General features: G+C 54.0%; 1 protein-coding gene across 1 annotated transcript in view; it reads left to right on the top strand.

Annotated features, from left to right (window-relative positions):
* Nucleotides 1-24,460, top strand: part of CARD11 (caspase recruitment domain family member 11) — a gene marked incomplete at its 3' end in the record, with an annotated part of 38,630 nt that overhangs the window by 212 nt on the left and 13,958 nt on the right. Inside the window, exons 2-15 of the mRNA XM_080703820.1 lie at nt 3,011-3,148; nt 3,896-4,221; nt 9,519-9,698; nt 11,015-11,167; nt 11,608-11,733; nt 13,211-13,408; nt 15,360-15,536; nt 16,297-16,348; nt 18,083-18,165; nt 19,189-19,289; nt 20,193-20,245; nt 21,964-22,096; nt 22,546-22,747; nt 23,035-23,161. Coding sequence (XP_080559946.1) covers nt 3,011-3,148; nt 3,896-4,221; nt 9,519-9,698; nt 11,015-11,167; nt 11,608-11,733; nt 13,211-13,408; nt 15,360-15,536; nt 16,297-16,348; nt 18,083-18,165; nt 19,189-19,289; nt 20,193-20,245; nt 21,964-22,096; nt 22,546-22,747; nt 23,035-23,161 — 2,049 coding nt within the window. The remainder of the gene's footprint in view (nt 1-3,010; nt 3,149-3,895; nt 4,222-9,518; nt 9,699-11,014; nt 11,168-11,607; nt 11,734-13,210; nt 13,409-15,359; nt 15,537-16,296; nt 16,349-18,082; nt 18,166-19,188; nt 19,290-20,192; nt 20,246-21,963; nt 22,097-22,545; nt 22,748-23,034; nt 23,162-24,460) is intronic.

Here is a 24,460-nt window from a genome sequence, read left to right as displayed (position 1 = left end):
AGCCAGAGGAGGGCACCGCCTGCGGCCGCGCCCAGACACGCCCTCCCAAAGTGGGGATTGTCTAGGTCACACTGGGGCCCACAGACCACCACTGGCTCCTGTCCCCACAAAGCTATCTATCTGTGTAGAGGACTCAGAGGATCCATGAACCTGGGGTGGGATTTTTTATTATTATTTGTGGCACTGGGAATGGAACCCAGGGGCATTCTACCTCCAAGCCATGCCTCCAGCCCTATTTTTTAGTCTTTATTTTGAAACAAGGTCTCACTAAGTAGCTGAGGCTGTCCACAAACCATGATCCTCCTGTCTCAGCCTCCCAAATGCTGGGATTACAAGCGTGTGCCACCATGCCTGGCTTAGGGCGGAATTATATCTTGATTTTACAAACTTTTTTTTTTTTTTCTGGTACTGGGGTTTGGACCTAGGGGCATTCCACTTCCAAGCTATATCCCCATACCCATTTCATTTTCATTTTGAAACAGGGTCTCACTAGGTTGCTGAGAGTCTTGCTATTTGCTGAGGCTGCCCTCAAACCTGCCATCCTCTGATCTCAGACTCCCAAGTACTAGGATGATTGGTGGGCACCACCACGCCCGGCTTGGATTTTACAAACTGAAACTAAAACTTAGAATTGCCTTCAATGACGAATATCAGCAGACAGCAAGTCACAGCAGCGACTCGCAATATTTATGACTTTGTCAACAATAAAAGTTATGGTACCTCTAGATCACATTACAGCTTCACATGTCTTAAAATACCATTTGCACACATCTCTCCATTGAAATTACAGCAGTTATTAAACCTGCCAAGAGATCTTGTTTTTAAGACATTAACAAAGAAGCATATCTATTACGAAGTCACAAATAAAATTGTTTAACATTTGATAACTGTATTTTGTAATATTGGGTTTCAGCTGGGCACAGTGGCGCACGCGTGTAATCCCAGTACTTGGGAGGCTAAGACTGGAGGATCACAGGTTTGAGACCAGTCTCAGCAACTCAGCAAGAACCTATTTCAAGTTTTAAAAATAAGAAAATTTTTAAAAGTCTGGAAGTGCCGGGAGTGGTGGCGCACGCTTGTAATCCCCGCGTTTGGGAGGCAGACACAGGAGGATCGCTAATGTTCGAAGCCAGACACGCTGGCTTAAGAGACCCTGTTTCCAAATAAAAATATAAAAATAGGTCTGGGACTGTGGCCCAGAGGTAGAAGGGTTTCCGGGAACCCCAGTACCACCAAAAAAAAAAAAAAAAAAAAAAAGTCTGGAAGTGTAGCTCAGAAATAGAATGCCTCTGGGTTAAATCCCCAGTACAAAAAAAATGTAATAATTTGTGATAATTGGTTAATGATTTCCTTTGTAACCTGATGTGTTTAATCTATTTGCAACCATTATTCTGAGAAGGGTCCACATGCTTTTCTAGGGACCATGGGATTTTACCATACTTAGTGAGGGCCATAAGTATGTGTGTAAACTTGTTTTAGTTTTATATGTGTGTGTGTGCATATGCACACACGTGTGTTTATAAATCCTTGTGTATAGGCACTAGGTCACGGTACAAATGTCTTTCTTTCTGTGGGTCACAGTCTAAAAGGTTTGGACGTCCCTAGGCCGCAGCACGGCTGGTGAGTGGTTCATTGTGCTCTCTTTAGCAACCACGACAGATGTCCTTAATTAATCGCAGCATGCTTCCCCACTGAGCATGGATGTAACTTTGGAATCCCAGCACCCTGCTCCAGGCAGCTTCACCAAACAATCAAGATTGACACCAGATGAAATGTATTCATCATTATCTGTCCTAGGGAAAAGGGAGAGTTTTAGGATGCCAAGGGGATTCATGTCTGAAAACAAAATGTTTAAGTAAGGACCAAGAAGTGTATCCAATACATGGAATCGGTAGCATCTTAGGCTGTTTTCCATTACGGCAACAAAATAACTGATACGGGACAACTTTATGAAGAAAAGAGGTTTATCTAGCTCACAGTTTTGGAGGTTCAAAGGGTATCCTTTGATGAGGATGCTCCTGGCTGCATTTCATCATGGTAGGGAGTGAGATGTGAGAACAAGATCACATTACCACATAGAAAGCCAAAAGGAAGCTAGGATCCCACAATCGCATCCAAGAGCATGTCCCCAAATGACCTAAGGACCTCCCTCTAGGCCCCATCTCTTAACGGCCCCGCCACCCACGGGTCTCCACACTGAGGACCAAGCTCACAACTCATGAACCTTTAGGGGGAAAACAACATCCAAACCACAGCCAGTAGGATGGGAACTAGAAGCTGCTCAGCAGACTACATCTAGGTGAACAGTGTTTCCAGCTGTGTGATAACCCCAAAGAAGTACGAGGAGCCATGCCTCCTTCCTAGGACTTTGTCTCCCTTCCCATCCAAACTTTGTCTTCCTGCTCTGAATTGCATAAAGCCATGTATTACCCCATATTACTTCTTAACCTCCTTCCATCATAGAAAAAGCTGGTGTCGGCCGGGCGTGGTGGCGCACGCTTGTAATCCCCGCGCTTGGGAGGCGGAGACAGGAGGATCGCGCTGGTTCGGAGCCAGCCTCGCTGGCTTAAGAGACCCTGTTTCCAAATAAAAAATATAAAATAGGTCTGGGAGTGTAGCCCGGAGGTAGAAGGGCTTCCAGGAATCCCAGTACCACCAAAAAAAAAAAAAAAGAAAGAAAGAAAGAGCAAGCTGGTGTCTCTATAGTTAGTTATAGCCCTGGTAAATTGGGAAGTTCTCCTGGACTTCTGGTTTCCTGTGGCTGCAATTCCATTTTATCCCAGTTCTACCAATTTATTAGAGAAAGGAAATGAGTATTCACTGAAAATCTGCTGAGGGGCTGGCATCTTGATTTACATTATCTGGAGTCCATGTTATAACCCAAGAACAACCAAATGTGCTAAGACTGGGCTCTTAAGAGTTTATTGAGGGACCTAACTCCTGGGGACTGGAGACCTGCGTCCAGTTAGACATGTACTCTTCTCACGGAGTGATGTGGCCTTTTCCCTAGGCCGACTGTTGGACATTCTTCATACCAAAGGGCAAAGGGGCTATGTGGTCTTCTTGGAAAGCCTGGAATTTTACTACCCAGAACTGTACAAACTGGTGACTGGGAAGGAGCCTACCCGGAGATTCTCCACCATTGTGGGTAAGTGTCCTGACCACCAGCAACACCTGGACTCTCTTGCCGCTACCCATGGGCCAGAATCCTTGGGCGTCTCATCTTCTTAATCTTCCCTCCTAAATAGTTTTGAATTGACCTTCTGTCCCCAGTACAACCCCATCAAGCCCGTTCATCTATTCCTCATCTACTCTAACGCTTAAATGTGGTCCTCCCCTGCTTAAAACCCCTCTCAGGATTTTCACTGTCTCTATGTGAAGACTCTGGTCTTAAATACAACTCACAAGGAACTTAACACTCTAGACCTTAACATTCCCAGGCCCACCTCTGGGCTCAGCTACCACTTTGGTCTTCCTTTAGTCCCTGAAATATGCCCTTTTCCTCATTTAGCCGTATTGTCCTGCCTTTCTTAGAACGCTTTTCTCCCTCCTGAACGTAACATTTTGTCTCCACCATCAGAGGCCTTCTGTAACCTCTCTGCCCACCAGACTAGATCTGGTCTCCCCACCCCTACACATTCTCACCACCACCTATGCCTTTACTTTATGAAATCCTCAGTCTAGTTATAGTTGTGTGTGATCGTTTTTCCATGCCTCTTCCCAGACCTCTCTTTCTATCTCTCTTACCAAGCTCTACCAAGACCAAGCGCCCAATACCCAGTGGGTGGTAAAAGCTAGAGGGTGAATGAGCGCACAGATGCTACCCGCCCGCATCTGGAACCTCCTCCTCCCCCTGCCCAGTCCTCGGGCCTGACCCACTGCCCCCTGTCCGCAGTGGAGGAGGGCCACGAGGGCCTCACGCACTTCCTGATGAATGAAGTGATCAAGCTCCAGCAGCAGATGAAGGCCAAGGACCTGCAGCGCTGCGAGCTGCTGGCCAAGGCGCGGCAGCTGGAGGATGAGAAGAAGCAGCTGACGCTGACCCGGGTGGAGCTGCTGACCTTCCAGGAGCGCTGCTACAAGATGAAGGAGGAGAGGGACGGCTACAACGAGGAGCTGGTCAAGGTCAAGGACGACAACTACACCTTAGCCATGCGCTACGCCCAGCTCAGCGAAGAGAAAAACATGGCGGTGATGAGAAGCCGGGACCTCCAGCTCGAGGTAGGGAAGCCGGGGGCTACTCGCCAGGCTGAGCAAGGGGGAAGCGAGTGCTGCTGGGGCTCAGGACCTCACAAGGGCACGTGCAGACCTGCGCCCACAGTGCCACTCAGAGTCGAGAATAAAAACGAGGAGACGAGGCGCTGGGGTCTAAATGCCCCGGGTGCAGGTGGGCGCAGGCCCAGCAGTGCTGAGCGCCCCCCAGTTCTGCGGCCTAGTTCCTCTCTGCGCATGCGCACAGGTGCACTGAAAGCGTGGGACTCAGCGCACCTAGGTCCCTTTGCACGGGCGCACATGGGTTTTGCCACAGCAAGGTGAGCTAGGAGGGAAACCCAGGGCCCCAATGTTGAGAGGATTTGGGGGACCCGGGACCCAAAAATGTGACGCTTGAGAAAATTATTGAGGAAGCCAGGCATGGTGGTGCACGCTTGTAATTCCAGTACTTGGGAGGTTGGGACAGGAGAATCCAGGTTCGTGGCCAGCCTCAGCGACTTAGTGAGGCCCTCTGCAACTTAGCCAGACCCTGCTTCAAAATAAAGAATAAGCCGGGCGTGGTGGCGCACGCTTGTAATCCCCGCGCTTGGGAGGCGGAGACAGGAGGATTGCGCAGGTTCGAAGCAGCTGTTTCCAAACAAAAAAATATAAAATAGGTCTGAGAGTGTAGCCCGGAGGTAGAAGGGTTCCATCCCCAGTACCACCGAAAGAAAGAAAGAAAGAAAGAAAGAAAGAAAGAAAGAGAAAGAAAGAAAAGAAAGAATAAAAATAGGGCTGGTGTATAGCTCAGAGGTAGAATGTCCCTGGGTTCAGTCCCCAGCACCACAGAAAAAGAAAGAAGAAAGAAAGAAAGAAAGAAAGAAAGAAAGAAAGAAAGAAAGAAAGAAAGAAAGAAAGAAAGAAAGATTAATGAGGAAATGGATATCACAGTTGCTCCGTGGGGAGTGAACTCCTTGTGGCGGGACTCTATCACGAAACACCCACAATGCTAAGCAGTTCTGGCCCCAGTGGGACAGTCAATACTATATCAACCAAGGACGCTCCAACTAGTCACGTGACTTACGTGATTAATGAGCTTCCCCGATGCAAAAATGGGAAAGGAATTTGCTTCATACATTCTTTGCTTCAATTTATTGAGTGCTGTCATGTACCCGGCTCTGTTCCAAGAACACATATCTCAAGATTAAGGCCTTACCACCCTGTAGTTCACATTACAATCGAAATACAAGTCGGTTTCAGTGTCACATGCCTGTTATCCCAGTACTTGGGAGGCTGAGACAGGAGAACCCCATATTGGATGCCAGCCTCAGCAAGTTAGTGAGTCCCTGTTTCAAAACAAAGGATGAGAGTATAGCTTGGAGGCAGACTGCCCCTGGCGTCAATCCCCACAACAAAAAAATTCATGTGAGAGCTATCAAGAAGACAGAATGAGAGCCGGGCGTGGTGGCGTACACTTGTAATCCCAGCATTCGGGAGGCTGAGACGGGAGGATTGCGGTTCGCCGACAGCCTCAGCTACTTAGTGAGGCCCTCTGCAATTCAGTGAGACTGTGTTTCAAAATAAAGAATAAAAAATAGAGATGGGGGTGTAGCTCAGGGTTCCATCCCCAGTACTGAAAGAAAGAAAAAAGACAGAATGAAGCCAGAGAGTAAGGGGTGCTGTTTTATCTAGGGTTCTCAGGAAAGATCTGTGAGAAGATATCTGTGAGTGAGCAAGAAAGGAGGGAGTCACGCAAGACAGAGGCAAAGCAAATGCAATACCCCCCGAGTGTGTGGGGGTGGGCCTGGCTGTGTGTGTGTCAGCAAGAAAGCCAGTAGGGCTGGAGCGAAATGAGCAGATGGTACCAAAAAAAAAAAAAAAAGTGGGAGAAATGGCCAGGATCCAGATCATGGGGGCATAGAGAGAACTTTGGAATTTATTCCAGTTGTGATGGGAAGCCACTGAAGGATTGAGAGCTGGGCAGTGACAACTGATTTATACCTTAGAAGGACCACTCTGGCTGCTGGGTGGAAAATAGACTCTGAGAATATTTATTAAGCATCTGCCATGTGTAAGGCACTGTGCTAAGCACTGTGGGGGACACGGGGATAAATAACCTGAGCTCTGCTCGGGTCACTTACAATTTAGTGAGGCGGGCAGATCAGTAAACAAGCCCGGAGAATTCAGGGGAATTGAGCCCATGGCAGAGCAGGCTGCGGAGCACTGCAGTTAAGAACATGAACTGTGAAGTCCTGTGGGTTTGAGCTCAGATTTGGGCTTCTGGCTTGACCACTTCCTTAACTATTAGCCTCAGTTTATTTTGTTTCTAAGTGGCAGTGAAGAAGATAATATCCATGCCCTAGGACTACTGAGATACTGCGCTGTCGCTTTGGGCAGAATTAGCCCTGCACCTCTGTGAGACTGGGCATCTGACCCAGCCCAGGGTGCTTGGGTTGATCTTCAAAGATGCTGAAGAAGCCAGATAAGGTGGAACATGTCTGTAATCCCAGTACTTAGGAGGCTGAGACGGAAGGATTGTAAGTGTGAGGTAATGCATGGTAACTTAACTTCGACCTCAGTTAAAAACCTATTTTAAACTTTTTTTAAAAATAAAAAGTCCTGTGAGTGTAGTTCAGTGGTAGAATCTCCCTGGGTTCAATCCCCAGTAACCCCCCATACATACACACACACACACACACGCACACACACACACACACACACACACACACGAGGACTTTTTTTTTTTTTTTTTGCATAACCAAGGGAAGAGATTTCTATGATGTTTCACCTAGAATTTGAAGAAGTTAACCTGCAGCAGGAGCTTGGAAGTTTCTCACCTAGAACTTCCTCTTATATGATATTTCCCTGAAGATAAATTAATAATGAGAAAGCGTGTGTAGAACTGAAAGGCCATCCAGCCAGCTGAGTCCCTGGGTCATTTCTGTGCCCCAGCCTGCTTCCCTCTGTACCCTTTCCCCAGTGTTTCTGGTCACTGAGTGCAGGAGCAGCTCTTCTCTTGCTAAAGTCGCTGCCCTCTACCTGCCAGATTTCTCCAGGTTTGTCTCTGCATAGGCCTGGACTTTTTTTTTCTTTTTTCAGTACTGGGGATGGAACCCAGGGGCATTCTACCTCTGAACTACACCCCCAGTCCTATTTTTTATTCTTTATTTTGAAACAGAGTCTCACTGAGTTGCAAAGGGCCTCGCTAAGGAGCTGAGACCATCCCGTGAACTGGGTTCCTGCGAACTGTCTCAGCCTCCCAAATGCCGGTGTGTGCTACCGCGCCCGACTGAGCCTAGATTTGAGAGATGACACTCTTTGGCTGCCTCCTTTTCTTGCAGGCCTGAAGTGCCTTTTCTTGTTCAGGGTGCTTTCCCAAGGCCAGCCAGCTTAGGGAAGCAGACGGGCTTGTTCACAAAGGTTCATGATGTCTGCTAACCCCGGTTCTGAGGCCGCATTCTTGAGGATGCCGCTCGCTGTGTCTGCAGTTATGCTGTTTCCAGGTGTAGCCGCTGCCCCCTCCAGGAAGCCACTCTTCCTGGCACTCTGTCTAGGCAGGTCCTTTAGGCCAGAGTACCTGGGAACTTAGACTCCACTGGATTTTTTTTTTTTTTTTTTTTTTTGTAGTACTAGGGCTGGAACCCAAGGGCATTCTACCTCTGAGCTACACCCCCCAGCCCTATTTTTTTTCCTTTACTTTGAAACAGGGTCTCACTGAGTTGCAAAGGGCCTCACTAAGTAGCTGAGGCTGTCTGCAAACCTCGATCCTGTCTCTCCCTCCCAAATGCTGGGATTACAAGTGTGTGTCATCACGCCCGGCTTGACTCCACTGGATTTCAAGCAGGTTGTTGTTGTTGTTGTTGTCATTGTTGTTGTCGTTGTTGTTGTCATTGTTGTTGTTGTTGTTGTTGTTTTGTTCCTAGCAGTGGTGCAATTTATTCAAATAAAGTCTTAAGTAAACCAGGCATGGTGTTATCTACCTGTAATCTCAGTACTTCGGAGACCAAGACAGGAGGATCAAAGGTTCTAGGCCAGCACACAGTAACTTAGTGAAATCCTGCTTCAAAAGAAAAAATAAAATTGGGCTGGAGTTAGGTTCAGGGGTAGAATACCCCTGGGTTCAATCCCCATTAGCCAACTCCTCCTCCACCCAATAAAGTCTTCTGTGAATCCAAGAGCACACACATTTATAAGCAGAGCAGCCCAAGAGGATGAAAGTAGGTGGTGGCCCAGACCCCTGACTTCCCAACCATCTCTTTATGCCCTTCCAGAGCTCTAGGTTTCTTCAGGGGAATCCCTGAGTTCCAAGATTCCATTTGAACCCCATCATTTAAAAACATTAAAATTAGAGCCAGGCATGGTGGTGCATGCTTGTAATTTTAGCATTTGGGAGGCTGAGACAGGAGGATCGCCGTTTGTGGACAGCCTCAGCTACTTAGTGAGGCCCCTTGCAACTCAGTGAGACCCTGTTTCAAAATAAAGAATAAAAAAAATAGGGCTGGGGGTGTTACTCAGAAGTAGAATGCCCCTGTGTTCTATCCCCAGTACTGCAAATAAATAAATAAAGACACAAAAAATAGTACACCCTGAGGAAACACCATCTGGGCCTCTTTTATCCTTACTCTACAAATTTCTTCATGAGAGTTTTCTAAGACAGTAGAGCTCTTTAGAAGTGTTCCAGATTGCGCCGGGCGTGGTGGCGCACGCTTGTAATCCCCGCGCTTGGGAGGCAGAGACAGGAGGATCGTGCAGGTTCAAAGCCAGCCGTGCGCGCTGACTTAGGAGACCCTGTTTCCAAATAAAAAAATGTAAAAATAGGTCTGGGAGTGTAGCCCGGAGGTAGAAGGGCTTCCAGGAACCCCAGTACCACCAAAAAAAGAAAAAGAAAAAGAAAGAAAAAAAGAAACAAACAAACAAATAAAGCCGGGCGTGGTGGCGCACGCTTGTAATCCCCGCGCTTGGGAGGCAGAGACAGGAGGATCACGCAGGTTTGAAGCCAGCTCGTTTGCTTAAGAGACCCTGTTTCCAAATAAAATATAAAAAAACAGATCTGGGAGTATAGCCTGGAGGTAGAAGGATTCCATCCCCAGTACCACCAAAAAACAAAAAAGAAGTGTTCCAGATTAACTACTTGAGAACTCTCCATCAACAAGGAGAGGTGGGATGTTTACAGGAGAAAGTTTGGCTTTTTAGCCCTTCCTCACCACCAACCTGGCAGGAAGATAAGGGGGAAAGACACAGGTTACGCTGGAAGCCCGGGAGATCCCACCTCTCCTGAGTATTTCCTGCCACCTGCCTTCTCCCCTCGGCCCCTTTGGGTGTTTCAGATCGATCAACTAAAGCACAGATTGAATAAGATGGAGGAGGAATGTAAGCTGGAGAGAAACCAGTCACTGAAACTGAAGAATGACATCGAGAACCGGCCCAAGAAGGAGCAGGTCCTGGAGTTGGAGCGGGAGAACGAGATGCTGAAGACCAAGATCCAGGAGCTGCAGTCCATCATCCAGGTGAGGAGCGGCAGCCTCTTGCCCAGGTGAGGGCAGGGCAGGGCAGAGTCTCAGCCTGCTGACACTTATGGAGCCATGGCCAGTGTGTGTCTTCCTTGAGACCCACAGTTTCCTCAGCTGGGAAGTGGGGGTGACCGCACCACCCCCTCTTCAGAGCCTTGACATCATGGGAGATCACACCTGTAAAGATGTTTTCTAGCAGGGCATCGCGGCACATGCCTATAACCCCAATACTTGGGAGGCTGAGACAGGAGGATCGCAGGTTGGAAGATAGCCTCAGCAAATAGTTACTTTCATCAACCTCGTGAGACCCTGTTTCAAAATTAAAATAGAGATGAGGGGCCGGGCGTAGTGGCGCACTCTTGTAATCCCCACACTTGGGAGGCGGAGGCAGGAGGATTGCGCAGGTTCAAAGCCAGCCACGCTGGCTTAAGAGACCCTGTTTCCAAATTTAAAAAGTATAAAAATACGTCTGGGAGTGTAGCCCAGAGGTAGAAGGGCTTCCAGGAACCCCAGTAACACCAAAAAAAAAAAATAAAATAGAGATGAGGGTATAGCTTAGGGGTAGAATGTCCTTGGGTTCAATCCCCAATAACACACACACACACACACACACACACACACAATTTTCTGCATTGACACACTCCAAGAAAATCACCGTTCATGCAGAAATCAATGTCCCAGCACTGAGCAAGAAAAATACATCCAGGAAACCTCCTTGCCCTTAAAGATTTCGAGAAACTCAGCTACACATGTTGTGCCGTTCTTTGCAACCTCAAGTGGCTTCTGGCCTTTGCCACCCAAGAATCATGTGGGTACCAAGGGGGATATTGCTGAGGAATAACCTTCCAAAACCCATCTGCAAGAAAAGAAAAAAACAATACATCTCCTCTGCTTCCTCCAAAACGCTCTCACAGAACTGGTACCTGGGGCTCACGGCTGTTCCCCAGCAGAGGCTGGATCCCAGTTTCATCAGATTAGCTAATATTTCTGGACAGCATCAACAAAGCAGAGCAGGTCTCCCTTTGCTGTCACCCCTGAAGTGTTCATCTAGGGCTGCTCTCAGATCCCCAGCAGAACAATAGACTCTGGGTATTTCTGAGCAGAAGTGGGCTCTTTGCTCCTTTCCAGGTGATAAACTCCTTAAATGATAAGCTGCTTAAAGACCCCAAGAGAAATCTCTTCTCGTCTCTGTTTTTCTGGCTCAAAACCTGCTCTCGAAGCATCTGTGGTTGGCTCTTCTGTCCTTGCCTCCCACGTCCACCCTGTCCCGTACCCAGGCCCCAACACTCAGATCCCCCTACCTGCCTGCCCAGGCCGGCAAGCGCTGCCTGCCAGACTCTGACAAGGCCATCCTGGACATCCTGGAGCATGACCGCAAGGAGGCGCTGGAGGACCGACAGGAGCTGGTCAGCAAAATCTACCACCTGCAGGAGGAGGTCCGCCAGGCAGAGGAGCTGCGGGACAAGGTGGGAGCCCCAGGCCGCCCCTTCTCACCAGGGTGCACGGATGGATGTGTGCCAGTAGGACCCCAGCACACTTTGCTTAAGGGATAGAATCTGCCCCCAAAACAGCTTCCCTCTGCCCCCCAGCACCCAGCCCCTTGCTGATGCTTTTGAGCTGTATTAGCTTAGCTTAGCACCTGTCCTCCCCTTCCTGAAGCCCTGGATCAGCAGGCACAGGGCCTGCACTGTCCTTCCACATATTACCCAGCACATAGTAGGCCCATGACAATCCTTAGTTGATTGGCCAGCCTCCTCCTGTGGTCCCTTTTTATCAGCTAGCTGGGTCTCAGAAGGACCGGCTGTGTCCTGACCACACAGGCTCGGAGGCACAACCAGAAAGCAGCTGTTAGCCCTGACCTATCGATCACTCGACGCTCAGATTGATTTCCCTGTGCCTCTCGCAGTACCTGGAGGAGAGGGAAGACCTGGAGCTCAAGTGCTCGACCCTGGGGAAAGACTGTGAAATGTACAAGCACCGCATGAACACCGTCATGCTGCAGCTGGAGGAGGTGGAGAGAGAGCGGGACCAGGTACCGGTGAAAGCCGCCCGGAGCGTGGAGGCCCCCAGGCTGCACAGCACAGCCCACACCCCGGCCACCAGGGTCACCAGCAAGTGCCGGCGTGACAGCACAGGGACTGCTCGCGACTCCTTCTCTCCTATTTCTGCTTTAAAGATAAATTCCATCCCGAGAGGCTTTCAGATCCATAGCATTTGGGGGCCACGGAGGCCTGAGCCAGGCCCCAGGGGGTCCCCTAACTGCTTGGTCCTTAAATGCCTGGTTTCTCAGGCAAGGACAAGTTCCCATCCAAACCATCATTCATAAACTGTGTGTCCCCTCAGGCAAGCTGCACCCTCGAAGCCTTTGTCCTCATCTACAAAAAAAGAGTAATTGGTATAACCTCATCCATGGGGCCAGGCGTGGACTCCAAGAGGTGTGTCAAAGTGCTTCATGCGAAGCCGGGCGTGGTGGCGCACGCTTGTAATCCCAGCATTCGGGAGGCTGAGACTGGAGGATCGTGGTTCACGGCGGACGGCCTCAGCTACTTAGTGAGGCCCTCTGCAACTCAGTGAGACCCGGTTTCAAAATAAAGAATAAAAAATAGGGCAGGGGGTGTAGCTCGGAGGTCAGATGCTTCTGAGTTCCATCCCCAGACCCAGCAAAGTGCTTCATGCGGTGCCTGGCACAGCACCAATGAAGAGGACAGCAATCAACCCCAAGAGTCAGGTTCAAGAAACAATGGCGTGTGTGCCCGTAATCCCAGGACTTGGGAGAGACTGAGACTGGAGAATTGCATGTTTGAGGCCAGTCTCTGCAACTTAGCAGGACCCTCAGCAATTTAGCAAAACCCTGTTCAAAACATTTTTTTTTTTAATGTTTTTTAGGGCCAGGCGTGGTGGCGCATGCTTGTAATCCCGGTACTTGAGAGGCTGAGACAGGAGGATGACAGGTGTGCAGTTGGCCTCAGCTGCTTAGTGAGGTCCTCTGCAACTTAGTGAGATGCTGTTTCAAAAGAAAGAATAAGAGCCGGGCGTGGTGGCGCACGCTTGTAATCCCAGAGCTTGGGAGGCTGAGACAGGAAGATCCGACAGGTTCGAAGCCAGCCTCAGCTACTTAGTGAGACCCTGTTTCCAAATAAAGTATAAAATAGGTCTCGGAATATAGCCTGGAGGTAGAAAACTCCCTGGGTTCTACCCTCAGTACAACAACAAAATAATAATAATAAATAAAGAATAATATAGGGCTGAGGGTATAGCTCAGAAGTAGAATGGCCCCGGATTTCATCCCCAGTACCACAAAAAAAAAAAAAATTTTTTTTTAAAGGGCTGGGAGTATAGCTTCGAAGTAGAGTGCCCTGGGCTAGTCCCCAGTGCCAAAATAAAAAAGAAACAAGCAGTGGGCGCTGTGGCTGGCGGCTGGGTTGCAGATGATGTGTGTCCTGGACCCTCTCCGGTTTGGTCGCGATGGGGTGGGGGTCACCAAGGCCACCCTGGTCCCTCTCCTCCAGGCCTTCCACTCCCGAGACGAAGCGCAGACCCAGTACTCACAGTGCTTAATCGAGAAGGACAAGTACAGGAAACAGATCCGCGAGCTGGAGGAGAAGAACGACGAGATGAGGATCGAGATGGTGCGGCGGGAAGCCTGCATCGTCAACCTGGAGAGCAAGCTCCGGCGCCTCTCCAAGGACGGCGGCAGCCTCAGCCAGGTGGGCCGGGCCCAGCCGCGTCCCCGGCACCTGCGGCCAGGTGTCCTGCTGGCACTAGCCTCCGGCCGGCCAAGAACACTAGCCCCCCATGCAATGGCTTTTTGTCCATTTAAAGCCAAAAGTATGCCCTTCCCTCCCACACCCAGAATAATCCGTGCCCTTTGACTTTCTGCGCGCATCTGTGTCTGATGCGTAGAAGCCAGTCATCTCAAAGGTAGGAGGTACAGTTCTTCTGGGTTGGCCACTTCCCAGCTAGGTGACCTCAGACAAGCAGCTTTGCCGTTAGGAGCAAACTTTGGTCCCTCTCAGTTGACCACAGCCAGCCATTAGCTCTCCTTGTAACCCCTGCACCCCCACCAATCTGGGCAGTCATCGAGTTTATGACACCTTGCTCTCTGGGGTCCATGAGTTCATTCGTGGACATGTGAGTGGACATGTGAGTGCATGTGAGTGCAAAGTGCATTTCCCAGGGGCCCTAGGCACCCAGGGATGATGGGACGCTGCCATCGAGCCAGACGAGGGCCTCCTGGGCACTGTCCTGGGCAGGTCCTACGCAGGTCTCCTTTAACCCACAGGACCGTCCTGCAGAGGATACTCGCTTACTGTCCCCCTTTATAGCAAAAGGGAAAAGGGACCCAGCTATAAGCGCTGATCATTGTCTGTGGCTCCCCAGAGCCCCGGGGAGACTGTGCTCAGGCCCCCTCCCCTCAGAGAAGGCAGAGTCCACTGTGGAGGCGATACAGGAACGTGACTTCCCAACACCATGTTGTGATTCCAAGTCTGAGGGGCAGTGTGGGACCCAGGGAGGAGGCCCTCACTTGCGGGTTTCAAGAGGACCCTGCAGGAGCCCAGGCTGGCCTCTGGCTCCGCCTGGACGCTGCCGCCCGACTCCCCTGGACAGGCGTGCTCATCTCCCGGTGGTCCCAATGCCCCTTCATGGGTAACCTCACTGACCCACAGTTGGACCTCTGTGATGTGCGCATACCTGGGCTTCAGGTGGTCATCGTGCAGAAGCTCCCTGGCCAGCCCTGTTCCCAACGCCCGGCCCAGTGTGGGCACCAGGAAGCCCAGAGAGTATCTGCTAAATCCACACGTGAATTGGAGAGTAGAGCTCTCCTGGCCACAGGGATTGCAGTGAGGCATGGCTGGCAGGCGGCAGGACATCCCAGGCTCCAGCCCTCAGCGGGCCCAGAGGCGAGGAGAGGAAGAAGGAGGGACGGGGGAGTCAAGGTATGCCCAGCGCACTGAGGGGCTTGGCAGCCATTCTGGAACCTTGAGAGATTTGTGCAGCCCTGGGGGAGCCAGGCATAGTGGCACATGCCTGGAACCCCAGTGACTCAGGAGGCTGGGTTAGGAGGGTCATAGGTTCAAGGTCAACCTTGACAGCTAAGGGATGGGCGTATAACTCAGTGATAGAGTGCCCGTGCATTCAATCCCAGTATTGCAAGAGAAAAAAGAAAGGGGGGGGGGAACCTGCCAGTGCTCTCAGCTTCTTATTTTGTAAGCAGTGACTTTGAACTCTATTAACACTGTATGCTTGCCAGGGAGGACTAAGTGAGGCGGTGGCCCCAAAGCGCACAGGAGAGCGCTGTGTTCCAGCACTATTCAGCAATAGTCTCTGTCTTCGGCTTAAGCATGGGGCTAGACATTGGAGAGATAACAGAGGCCTGCCGAATGGAAGGGGCCAAGACAGGAGCAGCCCCTTCGCTGTTGTACAGGAAGGCGAGGGCCCGGCCCAGGCCCTGCAGGAGGGAGGCAGGTGGGGACAAGGAGAGACCACTGAGCTGGAACGCTAGACCACCGCGTCCAGGCGGACGTCAGGTCAGAGAAGAAACAAGAAACAGGGTGTGGCTCCTAGGCCCGAGGGAATGCCGTCGCCCTAGCCAGCTGTTCTGCACCTGCTGGCTGTTCAGCACGCCCGTCTGCAGCGTTGGCATCTCTCTGTCTCCAGAGTCTTCCCAGGAACCTGCCTACCACCATCGTCTCTCAGAACTTTGGGGACACCAGCCCCAGGACCAATGGTCAGGAAGCCGATGATTCCTCCACCTCAGAGGAGTCGCCTGAAGACAACAAGTACTTCCTGCCCTACCCCCCGCCCAGGCGCAGGATGAACCTGAAGGGCATCCAGGTACCTGGGTGCAGGGGCGTGGGGCAGGCGCCAAGGGCAGGCCCTGGGGCCGGGAGCCCCCTCAGCCTGTGTCCGGCTAGGCATGGGTCCTGGATGCCCAGATGTGACTTAACCTGTTTCAGCTCCAGAAACAGAAAGCATGCCAACTCATGGTTTTTCCTTGATTATTTATACTGATTCCTTTTCTCCTGTAAACATAATAAGAGTTAAAAAAAAAGAAAGAGAATGAAATAAGCATTATTTCCAGATTCATTTGCTTATTCACCAAGTAAATATCGAGTGCCTGTCACAGGCTGTCACGGCAGGGATTCTGTCTCATGGCTCAGCGCCCAGTGCAGTCCCCGGCACGGGGCTGACTCGAGAGAGAGCGAGGGAATGAATGGACACACGCAGCCAGCTCGTCAGGGCCTGACCTGCCTCAGCCTCTGCACCGCGCCCCAGGGCAGAGCCTCACGGGAGACTCAGGACACCTTTCCCCAGTCCCCCTGCCTTGTGCACCGAGCCTTCCCTGCCTGTGCTGCACACGGTACCCTGAACCTCTAGCACTTCTCGTCCTGGGCCAGGCCTCCCTGGGGCAGCTTGTCTGAGCCACCGCGCCCTGTCCCAGCCATGGGAGACAGGCATCGTGCTCAGGCAGCCACAGACCGAGAAGCAGGACAGTCCCGCCACGCTTCACTCTTTCTTAGCTCCAGTGACATGTGTCTGGGGCCTTGTTTGATTTGTGTCCTCTGTCTGTTTCTTCCCCTCCCCTCTCTTTCAGCTGCAGAGAGCCAAATCCCCCATCAGCCTGAAGCGAACATCAGATTTTCAAGGTTAGCGAGACGCCCGGATCCCTCTTGCCCTTCCTCATCTGTCACTCTGCCTCCCTCAGACCATCTGTTTCTCCCACGGTCACGAGCAACCCTGCGGGGTGGACCGGGGCTAGGCCTTGAGGGTCTTGGGGTGGAGGGAGCCTATCAGGTAGTGATTAATGTTCATCTTCATCTGAAGGGCCCTGGAGCCCTGACCACTGACATGTGGCCTCTGTGGTCCCTCCCCTTCACCCCCGCCACTCCCCGAGAGCTGTGCGCCTCTGCTCCTGGCCTGTCAGCCAAGGACTGTGTGACCTCCCTCTGAGACTTGGCTAGGCAGAATGGGGCAGCAAGGCCCTCCCTGAGGGTTTCTCCCTGTGTCCCTGCTTCTCCAAGACACACTGCCTTTGGAATTCAGCCCCATGGCAAGCCTGGGGCGGGTGACAGCGGGCTAGGGAGGGGAGGCGGAGAGAGGGGTGGAGTCTAGGAAGTATATTACCAAAAGCTGCCCTGACTGCCCTCCTGGAGCACAGAGCCTGGTAGTGAGCACTCAGGCAAACCGGGCAGCCCCACGGGGCTGGAGCGCTGCACTGAGGAAGAGGACTTCATCCTTTCCTGCTGAGGACCTTCAGGTGGATTTGGGGAGGACAGGAGAGGGAAGAGTTCAGACTGGACTTGGGACAGGTCTCTTTGGTCATGGAGGACAGGGATCAGAGCTGGAGCCTGATCCAGCTCCCTCATGGCTACAGAAGGTATCTCAATGGTCTTCTTTATTAGAAGGGGCGTGCAAAGGGACTGAGGCCTGTGAGTGACCGAGAGCATTACCCCCAAGAGGAAGAAAAGGGTGCTGCAGAGCCACGGGGCTTCTTTGCTCTTTGCCAGGCTTGAGGAGCACCTGGTGCGAGCTTCCAGGGCCCGGGGAAGTGCAGCGCACGGTTCCTCCCTCAAGAGGCACGCACGTGCGCGCGCGCGCGCACACACACACACACACACACACACACACACACAGCAAGACAGAGGCAGGGGAACCTGGGACCTGGGTGGAGAGCTGTTGGACAGGCACCAAGGACAGCTCTTCTCAGGAGGTGGCAGGCTTGGCCCATGTGCCCTGGTCCTCCATCGTAGCCCAGGCGAGCAGGGAAAGCTGGGGTCCTCGTGATGATGGAGAATTAGGCAGGGATACCCCCACTCCGAGAGCGCTCATGCTCTCCAGTGGGCGTCATCCCTCAGAGAACACTCACCGGGGACCTTGCTTGGGGACCGATGCATACACGTTTCCATGACAGGTGATGTTGTCCGGCCTGGGCGGGGCTTCCTTGAGCCCGGCTGGCTGGGGGCAGGGACGTGTTGGTGAACAAGACCAGTCCCCTGGCAGGCACTTTGACATACACCTGCAATCCCAGTGTTTGGGAGGCTGAGAAAGGAAGATCACAGGTTCCAGGCCGGTGCTCAACGACTTAGCAAGATGCTGTTTCAAAATAATAATAAAATAGGGCTGGGGGGTATAGCTCGGAGGTAGATTACCCCTGGGTTCAATCCCCAGTACCACAAAAAAAAAGAGAAGAGTCCCCTGCAGCAGCCGGCAGCTGGGTGGGGAAAGGGGAAGAGAATGCTGAGGCTCCTCCTCCAGATACTAGACGGGGGCGAGGGTCATTCCACACTTGTTAGCAAGAGATTTCAGGGGCCAAGCAGGGGCTCTGATTTCCACCTCTTCTTTTCCCTCCCCTCTCTGGTTTCCGTCTCTGACGAGGACAGTCAAGGGACAAGAAGACAACAGCGCAGACGCCAGCCCCAGCTCCTCCCACTCGCTGCCTGTCACCAGTTCCCTCTCCAAGATGGTAAACTGAGGGCTCCGCTCTGCCTGTGCACCCCAGCCCTTCAGAACCCCGTCCCTGCGGTGCGGGCCAAGGCCCACCTATCTCCCCCCACGCCCAGGCCTGCCAGGCTGAGCCTGCCCCTTCCCTCCTGGGCTGCAGCCCAGGCCTTCCTTATGTTTATTTAAACATGTTTCCCCAGCCTCAGGATGTATTTACACCTCCTGGCTGCCTCCTTTCCCAATTTAACACTTGGCAGGAGGAGGAGTGGGGCTTTGGGGTGGGAGGGCTGCGGAGAACAGTGCTGCTGTCCAGAGCTCCACACGTGCTCAGCCCCGCAGAGGCCGGCAGGGCAGGAGTGGCTCAGGCACACACCTGACCCAGCACCCCGCTCCCACTCCCCCGCTGCAGCCCACCTGAGCAGAGCCAGCAGCGCCCCAGCCCCCAGATCCAGTGTCATTCGCCCCAGCCAGGCAGCAGAAGGCACTTGATTAGAAACTCTAACCCCAAGGGAAGCCCCAGGAAACATGTCAGCTCTGCTTCCCAAATCAGGCCCTGGGGGAGGCAGAGATTCTGTAACGAATGAGTCCTGTCTGATGGCGGCTCTGAGGGGCAGAATCCCAGGCTCCTGTTTAAGCCCTTGCCGGGAGCCCACAGGCCTGGTTCCCCAGGTCACCCTCCCTAGCCCGCACTCCTCATGCTGTCTAGAGCAGCTGCCCACAGCAGGCACAGCCCCAGGACATGGAGCTCAGCCCGGGCAGCGTGGCAGGCCCGCCCTGGCCTCCCCAGCCTCTGCGTTTCCGCCCCAGTCCTCCCTGTGAGCAGATGTAAGAACAGATGTGCTGCAAGCTCCCGACTGCCCCAAGCTGAGCAGGAGCCTCCCCTGGCCAAGGTCGCTGTGGAGGACCAGACGCTGAGTCCACACCGCCCGAGGGGTGGGGAGGAGTCCCAGCTAGATTCAGTCCCCTCGTGCATGGTGTCCTTGCAGGGAGGCACTGGCACAGAGGTGCCTGGCTCCCGTGACATGTCTGTGCCATGTGTTTGAAGCAGCCCCATCGGAGCCGCAGCAGCATCATGTCAATCACCGCTGAGCCCCCAGGAAACGACTCCATCGTCAGGCGCTGTAAGGAGGATGCGCCATTGCGCAGGTGAGCAATGGGAGCTCCAGGGATCTCACCCTGTCTGCCTGCCACACCCACTTGCTGACTCAAGGGGCCCTTTGTACAGAGGGGCCGAGGTGGAGAAGGGAGGCGGCCTTCCCCGGGTCACCACTAGCTAGCCTCTGACAAAACCTCCCGTCCCTGGCCCCATGCTGCCCAGAACCAGGTCCTTGGGTCCTGAGGCTTTTCCAGAGTGTGGCTTTTCCCGCCAAAGAGTGAACAATGGCTTCCCTACTTTCGGGAGGCTTACCTACCTCCCAAAAACCATCAGTGCCGGAGCCGGGTGTTTCCAGCTCGCGCGATACTTGGCACCGGGAATTCAAAGTCAAGTGTTTCTTTCCAGAATGGCTGAGAGCAAAGGATGGTGGGGAAACTAGAGTCACATCCCCAGTCCTGCGGGGCCTGGGTTTGGACCTTGCAGCATGACCTGCCCTGGCTGGCTCAGGAGGCCCGCCACGCCCCTCTGCCAGCCCTGTTCACTGGATGGGGGACCACCCACACTGTCTTGCCAGTGGCTGCTCCCCGTCAGCCAGCGTGGAGAGACAGTAGGTGGTCCTCGGAAGGCCACTGCACCTCCTGATCTCTGAGGGCTCGCCCCTCCCCTTGTCTGGAGTGCACTCCACCCTCTCAGACCCATCCATCAAAGCCAAGCAGGTGCCATGTCCGGAACTGAGAGGCAGATTCACAGCAGTTGGGGCCATGGGGCTCTGCGCACCTGCTGGAGGGTGCCAGACCCCAAGGTCACTAGGCCTCTCCACCCTCTCAGCTGGTCTCAGGCTCCTGGCCCAGCCCCTCTGCCCACCTGCTGACCTTCCTTTCCCTCCCACACTGCTCTCTCACCCCTGCACGCACACACAAGTGCCCATCCCACCCCTTCCCCGTGTCTTACAGCACCGTCGAGGAAGACAATGACAGTGGTGGATTCGACGTCCTGGACCTAGACGGTGAGTACTGGTCAGGTCCCACAGACCTGCTAGGAAGGAGCCGTGTGCACAGCAGGCCCTCGGGAGGCATGTGCATTCCACACGGGCTTGACCTGATGCCCAGGTGAGCTCCCGTGAGCGGGGAACGCCTTGGCAGGCAGGAGGGGCCGCTCAGCTGCTAAGCAGGCGTCAGAATTAGATCTGGGTTTTTAAAAATAGTTCTTGTGTGTCGGAGCCAATCACCGTGGAGGTGCTCGCCTGCAAACCTGGTCCAGTTTGATCTTATCGCAACAGCTGCTTTCAGAGCTGCTATTGTTATCCTCGGTTCGCACGTGGAGGAGTGGGGTCTTAGAGACGAGGGGGAACAGGAGGTGGGAGGTGGGCTGGAAGCAGGGCTTCTGGCGAGAAGTGCGTGTGTTTGGCTGTTAGCCAGCCTGCACAAAATGTAGAAGGGGCGGGGGGCGCTGAAACCATGGCAGGCCTGGATCAGAGGGACTTTCATCCCCTAAAACTGCAGATGGAGGCGGGGCCCCGGGGACCCAGGCTGCACAATAGACTTAAAATGGACCCACGGGCAGAGCTGGTCTTGGAGAGGTGTTGGAAACAGGGATATTCCCTTGGCCCCGAGTTGGCTGGCAGAGAGCCAGGAATCAGGGCCTGGTCTCCTGGGGCAGAGAGTGGTTTACCATCCAGCTACCTGCCCCTCCCCACCAGGAAGTGTGGATCAGCTCAGCACGCTCGCCATGCCTGTACTAGCTGCCAGGGACCCGGGCTCCCATCTCCAAGTACTTGCCTGGGCAGAGACCGTGGTGACCCAGCTATGACCCAGTGGGCAGACAATGCAGATTGGCAAACCCTAGGAGAAGCCGCGTGGAGCGGGGGCGCGGGAGGCACGCAGGAGGCTCGAGAGGTGGCGCCACACCTCTGGAGGGTGGCAGCATCCCCGGAGCCCTGGGGACAGTGGCTCAGAACCCTCCCAGGTGAGCCCTGCCGGCCCCTCGCTCCAGGGCTCCCCACCCCCATACCGGTCCAGCCAAGGCTACCAGCAGATAAAAGGAAAGATTAGTGGTCCTCTTTAATTGGGGACCATCTGAAGCCACTGAGTGTTAAAGAGAGGTTAGCACCTAATCGAGGCTGGGTAATGAGAAGAATTGAAAGAGTTTTGGAAGGGGGAAGCTGGGAAGAGAATCCTGGGCAGCCGTCCAAAGTATTTTGCAGTGTCGGGAAAAATTCCTTTTGCAGAAAGCCTTTGTTATCAGGCCCGAGCAAGCGGGATGTGCGCCTCCCTCCACCCCAGCAGCCAGGTGCTGTGTGAAGTGGGCGCCTTCCCCAGGGCCCTCAGGATCTGGCCAAGGTGGGAACTTGGGGTGGGGGCGGCAACAGCCCCCCAGTCTGTGGAACTGGGATGGGTGTGGTGACACTTCAGAGGGGGCCCAGAGACCCAGTTCAGAAACAGAGCTAGCACCTATTAATGGGTGCTCCACTCTGAAGAGATAAGTGAGTTCCTAATCACAGTTGGTAAGGCTTCCTGATAAGAGGGGCCTCCTAGAGGCAGGGGAATGTCTGTCTTGGAGAGGATATAAGAACTTGACCATCGACCGCAGAGGAGCTTGGGGGGGTGCCTCCAGGATGCTGCCTGGCACACCTGTCTCAGCCATCCCAGGGTGGGGTGAGAGAGGGAACACTCCTTGGTGCTCCCCTGGCTGCTCCTGGTCCTGACGGGACCCTCGCTCCTGCAGATGACAGCCACGACCGCTACTCCTTCGGCCCACCCTCCATCCACTCCTCCTCCTCCTCCCATCAGTCCGAGGGCCTCGATGCTTATGACCTGGAGCAGGTCAACCTCATGTTTAGGAAGTTCTCTCTAGAAAGGTACGGGCGGTCACGGCGCTGGGGAGGCTGGGGTGGCGGGCAGCGGGGACTATCTGCGTCACCCGTGTCCTCCAAGAACCAGTCTTGGAATCACAGCATCCTGAGTCACAAATCACTCCCTCTGACCCCTGATTGCACAAACAAGAAACTGAGCCCACAAAGAGAGGGGCTTGCCCGGGTCACCTAGCATGGGGGTGGAGAGGCAGGACTCAGATGTCCGGCAGGCCTGGGCCCCTCCATGACACACTTATTTATCCCAGAGGGCAGCCCTCAAGGGGCCTCTCCTGACGTGGCGGGTGGTCAGCTTAGGCCCCGGAGGAGGTCTCGCTGCAGCAGCAAGGAGCAGGAGGCAGCTTCCCTCCAGGCCCCAGCCCGGTGGAGTGCCAGTTCAGAGCTCCTGTCCCCTGTGCCCTGCTGCCGCCTAACCACTGCTCTGTGTCCCAACTCAGACCCTTCCGGCCCTCGGTCACGTCGGTGGGGCAGGCGCGGGGCCCCGGGCCCTCGGTGCAGCACACCACGCTGACCGGCGACGGCCTCATCACCCAGCTCACCCTGCTGGGGGGCAACGCGCGTGGGAGCTTCATCCACTCAGTCAAGCCGGGTTCGCTGGCTGAGAAGGCGGGGCTTCACGAGGGCCACCAGTTGCTGCTGGTGAGGACCAGGGCACTCGGGGAGTGGGTGGGTGCTTCACGTGCCCACTGCAGATGGGTCCCCCAGAGGCTGAGCTGTCGGTTTTCCCGGGCCCCAACTCCTACTCCAGCTCTCAGAGCCCACGCACAGGCTGATGCAGGCAGACACACCTCTGCCCCTCGGCAGCCAGAGCCACCGGTGGTTTGCTTGGGGAGGGAAGCTCTGATTTCCTGCATGCCACAGCCTCAGCCCCACAGCCCTGCTCACCCACAGAGCCCAGGGAAAAGCAGTTTGTCTTTGATATCCAGCTGGAAGGCTGCATCCGAGGCGAAAGGCAGAGTGTCCCCTTGGACACGTGCACTAAGGAGGAAGCCCGCTGGACCATCCAGAGGTGCAGCGGCCCCGTCACCTTGCACTACAAGGTCAACCACGAAGGTGAGGCCTGGCCAGCATCCACCACACACGCCAGCGGGTGGGCTCGACCTTGGGAAGTGACCGCACAGCCCAGGACCTTGGAGTCAGTGGGAGGAATGAACCCTTCCCAGCACCATACCAGGACCAAAGGGGCAGGCCTGGGAGAGCAGGCAGAGGCAACGACCACCTGGAGCTGGAGCTTTTCTGTCTCACGCTGGGCAGAGTCCACCCAGGGATACCTTGGGATGTCACCTGTCACAGTAGGCAGTACACACAGCAGCCCAGCCTGGTCCGGCTCACCCCTTCCCACAAGGGGAGGTTGCATCCTCCTTGGGCCAGGCAGGACCACTGAGCCACATCACGGCCCCCGGCCTTGTGCCCTGCGGCCCCCTGTAGTTGTCCGGCCCCCACAGTTTTTAATCACTTCTCCTTTATCTCAGGCTCGGCTCCCGGCAGCGGGCTCTGAGCTTTGTTTTCTGTCCCCCGAAGCCTGAGTTCCGTCCTCTCCTCGGGGTTTCCTGCGTGATTGTCTCCGCAGCTGGGTCTTATTTTTAACCATGGGCTCATGAATGTTTCAGCAGAGCATAAAGAGCCAGCTCCTCCAGCCGCCCTCCCGCGGTGGCGCCCCTGCGGAAGATGATGGTGCTCTGTCGCCAAACGTCGGCTGCATCGCCCCCACACATGGGGCAGGCTGCTCCAGCTCCCGCGGCCTGGCTTCTAGCCCTGCGTACAGCCTGTGTGTGCTGCCAGAGAAGTACCCCGAGGCCAGGCGGTGGCGTGGCCCCGCAGGCTGGGACTCCAGGGAAACTTAGTTCACTTTAGTGGCGAGAGCGCAGGCAGCGAGGGCCATCCACCCTGGCCTGGGCAGGGGGCAAGATGTGCTGTGCAAAGCCAGATGCCCTGGAAGGACCCAACGGGGAGTCCTTATATCTAGGGACCCAGCAGGAACGTGACCCAGCTGGTTGAGACGCCCCTGGAACACACAGTATAGCTGTTTGGGGAGATCCTGGGGCCCGGCTGTTAGAACCACCCTCTCCCCCACTGTCCACTGTGCCCCCGGGCTTAGGGCTTAGGGGTTTACATCACAGACTTACATCCTGGACGCTCACTCAGAGTCTGCTGCATTTATTTTATCCATGGTCTGTGCTCTGCTTCCTTCCAAAGCGTTTGCAAACATTTCCTCGAAAGGACAGTGACATTCAAATAAGGTTAGAAACGCGTGCTACGGTCTTACCGCTTTAGAGAGCCACTTGGCCGTATCTACCCAAGCAAAATGTCTAGAAACTCAATGACCTGGTAATTCCGCTTCTGTGTGTATTT

Source organism: Muscardinus avellanarius (genome assembly GCF_963383645.1).
Source record: "Muscardinus avellanarius genome assembly, chromosome: 10".
In the NCBI taxonomy this organism is placed as follows: Eukaryota; Metazoa; Chordata; class Mammalia; order Rodentia; family Gliridae; genus Muscardinus; species Muscardinus avellanarius.
The sequence above is the reverse complement of the archived record's forward strand: the minus strand, read 5'-3'. Positions and strand labels throughout refer to the sequence as shown.